Consider the following 6,000-nt stretch of genomic DNA (forward strand, 5'->3'; position numbering starts at 1 on the left):
TAAAATGCTACATCTCCCTTTAAAGCAAGTGCCAATATTTATGAATGCGACACGACGTTGGTCTGTATAAAAACAAAAAACGCATATTACACGTTTTAATAAACTGAAGTGCGAGAAGGATAGTAAGAACTTGATCGAATAAAAATGCTTGTAAGTGCAGAGAGGTGCTGTATTAACACCAGCAGAATACAGGAACCCCAGTTTCTTGCAAAAAGTTGTGATGATGACCAAACGTGTGCGAGTACTGTCGTGTAAAAAAATAGGTTTGTGCCATTAACAAAATGACCTGGAAACTTAAAACAAAATAAAAAAATGATTAATGAAAGGCTGTAATGCAGCAAAAAGTGCAATAATTAAACAAAAAAGGAAGTGAAAAGGTTACCGTACCAAATTGAGAAAAATTATCTTTGTGAACTCCAAAAAACAACGTTCTTTCGCCATTCAAATCTTAGAGTGCCTAAATAAAGTTTTGAGTCGACACAAATTGATTTTTTTCATCTGTTGCGTCTTGCATCCCAGATATAATGGATTTAATTACATTGTTTATCGTCAGGAGCTTAAGAATGATTTAACTGCACAAGATTCCATAGTTGGATGATGAGCTGATAATATCTCTTCAGCCAAAGAAGCAGGCACTGTAATCTAAGAGCACCGTTACCATTATGTAAAACACATGTGAGTTTTGTACTAAAGCAGGATCAGCTGTTGCAGGGAAAACAAAGTTTATTTCTCAAACTGACCATTTAAAAAATATGAAAGCAAGAGACACAGAAATACTTGGCAATGTAATTAGGAAGAGTACTATGTACTGCAGCTTACTTGACTGCAGTAAAAAAAAAAAAAAAAAAAAGGGGTAGCAGTGTAACGTTCATCTGATCTGCCACAGGCTACACGAGTTACAATAACTAACCATTTGCTCATTAAGCAACTACAACACTGGCGTATCCTCAACAAGTACATTGATATTGTGAACAATTAAGATGGGAACAATCAAAATAGCAACCATAGCTATAAAAATGGGGAAAAATAAAGAACTCAAAACACTGCAACACAGATGACTACATATATACTGTAGCTGAGGGAATTAATGTTCAGGATCTGAAAACAGGTCTTTAATGCCAAATCTCAAATCTCCACACCTCGCCCTCAAAACAGCCGTTGACATACAATAGCACTGATACCTTCATCTTTTAAGGCAAGTACTGACCAGCAGTCTTATCACATGGTAGTTGTACACCCTTCTTAAAATCTTCCACTATACAAAGCAAATGACAGAGATACCCAGCCTACTTTTGAAATGTCAACAAATGTTTAAAGTTGTGCTAAACAGTGAAATTGCCACTGGACAAATGGTTTCATCAATAATTGAAACTATTATGTTTCTCCAAGTATATTAATTCTTAGCTCTGAAGTTCAGTAGCTTACAATCCCCACTCCGAGTTTACCTATTTTTTTATTCCCATTAGCATCTTTCTCCCTCGTTAGAAGTTAAGAAGCCAAAGTATTGTTTTCTCTCCACTATGTAATATCCCCCCTAACCCTAACCCCAACCCTGTCTAGTTTTTCCATGCTGTCTTTTTAAAATAATGTGTTAGTACCGCTTTAACCCACAAAAGAAAGTAATTTTCCCTTCCCAAAAAGGTTATTTGGACAGTATTTAACATCTACCCTGAACATCTCCATTGACAAGGACGTTGTATTGAGAAAGCGAGGAAACTAAAGTTAAAGCCACTTCCACAACAGCTGATTTTGAAGTTGCGCAGAGCCTTGGTTCCTCCTCCCAGCAATGCTGCCCAATCAAGAAACCCCTTGCTTATTTAACTGTTTACTATTCCACAGACTAGAAAGATTTTAACAAGGTTTACTGTTTTTAGTTGGATGTCAGTTTAAAAGAATGAAACCAAAACCACTTCCATGAAGCGGTGAAGGCATTGTATATTGTTCTGTTCTTCAGTCAAACAAATTGAATTACCTTTAGTACCATTAGTGTATAAATCAATTTTAATCAAACGCTCATGTGTACTACAGTTAATATTGTTATACTAGTGTGGTCTAGTGTATGTAAATATTCTCCTGTGTTTGTATTGTCGATTTATGTATTGGTTGTGTTTATGTGTCAAGAACTCCAAGCACTCCCTCCTCCTCCATCTCTGAAATTGTTACATTTTTTTGGTTACAAAAACCCGGAGCATGAGTGTTCATGCACTCCGATTCCCCAGTTGTAGTAAGGAGAGGTAATGGACTGTACTACAGTTTGAGTGTACTACAGAGAGAACCCTAGTCACAGGGACAGGCCCTGCAGTGCTGCAGACCTCTGTATTATTTTTGTTTCATTCTGTTAATAAACCGCAATATTAGTTTCATTTAAACTGGCTGAGAGTGCATTATTTCCTGTTGCTGAATAAAGCCATCCTTTAGTCTCCAGCCGCCCTCCGACAATCTGCGAGACTCACCAGTAACCTGCCCGGGGTAAGCCGACCAAGACGGACAGGCAGGAGGTAACAGTATGTTGTTACTTTTTACCTTGTTACACCTTATCAAAGTATGAGTCATGCCACTTCAGCAGGTGTGCAAACTGCTAAAAGATTAATGCCCATGTCCACCTACAATTGTTTCATAGCAGCAACAAAGTACACTACAATTGTACAGCATACATTTTCCTAATCAAAGAAATACAAACAGTTGACTAGTTTTAGCCATGTTGGATTCAACTGTACTTTGTTTGTTTTTTAAGGTGTGGTAACTTGAGAATTAATTTAATGAGATGTGAATTGTACCTTACTTTGCATCTGGCATGTTACAACTTCCAAAGATTGCAGCTATTGCTAATTTGTTATCAGATTTTCTTCAGATCTAGAGTGACTGCCCAACCCCCGGGTCAGCCTCCACACCGTTGCAGGGTCATGCACAGATCTCTAGCTGCTAGCCAATGCATAGTAGTCATATTTTTACTCATAGTCTGGAGTTTTTTGGCAACACAAGATTGGCAAAACCTTGCAATCGGTTCATGCACATCCACACCCAGCTTGTTTTGTTTAACGCAATTTCCCCACAACAAAGGAACTTCAGAGTACTCAAACAAGGTGTTCCGGCTGCCGTTTGGCCTATTTCATACCCCCCTTAAACATACTTTGGAGATGGATATCACTCATCCTTACTTTGTACATATTGCACTTTACAGGGCCAACGAAATAAGAAATATCAGTAATAACATTTAGGCCTAACAGCAGCAACAATAAATGCCCAGTAATTATAATAAAAAGATCCCTACAATATTTACAAACAACTTCAGTGAGTGTGAAATCTAAACTCGGCTGCAGCTTTGACATGAATTATAAACTATTTACACTAGTTGACACTGGACATGCTTGATCTGCAGCTGTCATTTGTTTCTTCACAGTGCTACTTGTAAACGGAGTGAGTGTTTAAGCATCTATGTGTGAAAAAAGTGAACGGCAGCTCTGGAATGTAAGCTTCTCCAGATGTAGGCCTAGTACTGCACTGATTGTCAAGGTTCAGATGAGCACAGGATGCTGAACTGCACGCTTTAAAGTGTATCTGGCATTTCCTCTTTGGCAACTTGACACTACTCTATAACTTCCTTGTGGTATTTCTTGGAATGAGAAACAAGTTAGAAGCATTTAACCAATATGAAAATATGGTTGTACAACTTAAGACCCTTTCACACTGGCATGCTTCACCCGAGTCAGAACCTACCCGGGTCAGGACCTGGTGTCATGCGGGTGGCTATGTGATTTAACACTCCTTTTCATAAAACAGTGTTGACCTGAGTGAGCAAGCAAACAATGCGTGAATTAATGCCCTGAAAGCAGCTTGTTAGGGACGCTTACATCCAAGCTTCTCTTGATTGAACCGTCAGCCCTGCTGCAATCTGGCTCATGGTGTGCCTCAAGCAACAAAAATATGGCAAATGAGAATAAACAAAAAGCGTGTCAACCCGCATCCTGAGGTGGGTCTCTGGGTACGACCCAGGCACGTGGTTTCACACTATATGGGATTGTGACCTGGGTAGAAGTGCCATTGTGAATGGGGCTTTAGTGATCCTACAACCCATATATGGTTGGCAAGTCTAGTTCATGCATGATTCCACTTATATAAATCGGGTATTTACTTTAGAGTAGCATGTTTATTATGCACTTAAGGATTAAGCCTTGATGTGGGTTTGTTAAAAGATTTATGAAAACTTCTTACTCATACAGTATTCAACTAAGGCATTAGGTAACATAGATTACATTTGCCACTTTCATGAAATACATTTTTTTTTTTTTAAAGTTTCAAAAGGCAAATAAGTCCCACTACATATCAACATATATAAGGCTTAAGTACACAAAAATGTAATTTCAATATTTTTTTTCTTTGGCAGTAACAGTATACACTATTAGCACACACCATCCTTTTATATGTCATGACTCACAAGCTTTCTCCTTATTTAGACGCTTTCCAGGACTAGCACTTGGTCTTTTAAAAGTTACACAATATAAAGCGTCTGTAATACGGTTGCATTTAATGTATCAGTGCCATCCACGGCTTCTCTTTCTGGTCTCCAATTTTACTGTTATTTCCTTTATTTCAATATCATACACTTTCCAATGACTGTGGCTTAAGGCGTTCTTTCTGGCGAAGCTTGTTAACTTTATTCATTTGATTTACTAGGCCTGGATTCTCCTGATAAAAAATATATTGCCAAACGTTAAAAACAAAGTTTACACAACACGTAGTTTATTAAGGGGTGCGGCGGCCAATGTTTACTGAAATTGCGGGCATAATCTTAACCTCAGGCTACAGAAATCGTATAAGAAAAAAAAAAGATACATAAAAAATAAAAATAAGAACACTACATGTAAAGTGCTTCTATTTATAAAACCAGCAGTATAAATTACATTCTAAAACCAATATACACTTTTCATTGTTTAAAACACTCTCATTTAAGTGGCGCCCTGAATGAAGCATTTCTATTTTTTTCCCCCATTTGGAAACTCTTTTGAATGACTGGAAACAACATAGCGAAAGTTATGTCTAATCTTTTTTTGTTTTTCTTACCTGCCGGTCATTCCTGCAACCCCCAGCATCACCTTTTAGACTCAGTTTTGCGGAACTTTTTTTGTGGATTTGCTGTGCGCTCCAGATGTTTTCGGGAAGAGTATAATCTCAGAAAGACCCAGTAATGGCGAAACTTGCTGCTCAATTTCAATCTCCTCTGTAGCACTCTCAGTCTCAGCCTCTGTCAGGCCGGGAGCCTCCCTGTCCACACAGGCACAAGTAAGGGGTCGTTAACAAACTTCCACCAATTTACAGCAAACACAAGCAACACAGTACGCCTACGTAACCACTGGAAACCATATTCGCAGCTATCGGTCATTTGAAAACATTACCTCAGAGCCCACACAGTTACATGTTTAATATTGCTTTCTAGTGTAACTCGTACGCTATAAAGTCAGGGGCCATTTGTGAATTTTCACGAAATATTTAATGATCCCTTAGGCAATAGTCTACAATGTTGTGTAAACTATAGCTTAATACATTTTGTGTGTGTGTGTGTGTTGGTTTATTTCTCTATCAATGAATAAGTTGTATTATATAATTATACAATAATTATCAGAATCAAAATACATTTATCATATTCAGGTTTCATGAGCATTTTAAATGTATAAGAAGCATATAGAATCACATTTATTTAAACTCCTATGCCTAAACTTTGTTACTACTCATATTTACTACTTGCTAAACCTACAATTTTTAAATCACCCTAATCTGTTTTAATGATCAACAGTGGCATATTAGCCCTAACATTTATAAACTTGATTTTTCTCATTCAATATATTGTTTTTATTGTATTTATTTATTTATTTTTTTATGTTAATAAGTGAATATAATATCATCCTGGGGATGATATTTAGATCATTAAAATACACCCCCTCTAATATAATAGAAAGGGGGTTATGTCAATAATACTGTTTACGCTATGATACCATCAGTTGT

General features: G+C 37.2%; 1 protein-coding gene across 1 annotated transcript in view; it reads right to left on the reverse strand.

The window, feature by feature from the left end:
- LOC121320683 (LIM and senescent cell antigen-like-containing domain protein 1) overlaps positions 1 to 5,342 on the reverse strand; it is a 40,568-nt gene extending 35,226 nt beyond the window's left edge. The window contains exon 1 of the mRNA XM_041259249.1: positions 5,062 to 5,342. Within this exon, the coding sequence (XP_041115183.1) occupies positions 5,062 to 5,090 (29 nt within the window). The 5' untranslated portion in view covers positions 5,091 to 5,342. The remainder of the gene's footprint in view (positions 1 to 5,061) is intronic.
- Between the last annotated feature and the right edge of the window lie 658 nt (positions 5,343 to 6,000).

This window comes from Polyodon spathula, chromosome 9, assembly GCF_017654505.1.
Source record: "Polyodon spathula isolate WHYD16114869_AA chromosome 9, ASM1765450v1, whole genome shotgun sequence".
Lineage (NCBI taxonomy): Eukaryota > Metazoa > Chordata > Actinopteri > Acipenseriformes > Polyodontidae > Polyodon > Polyodon spathula.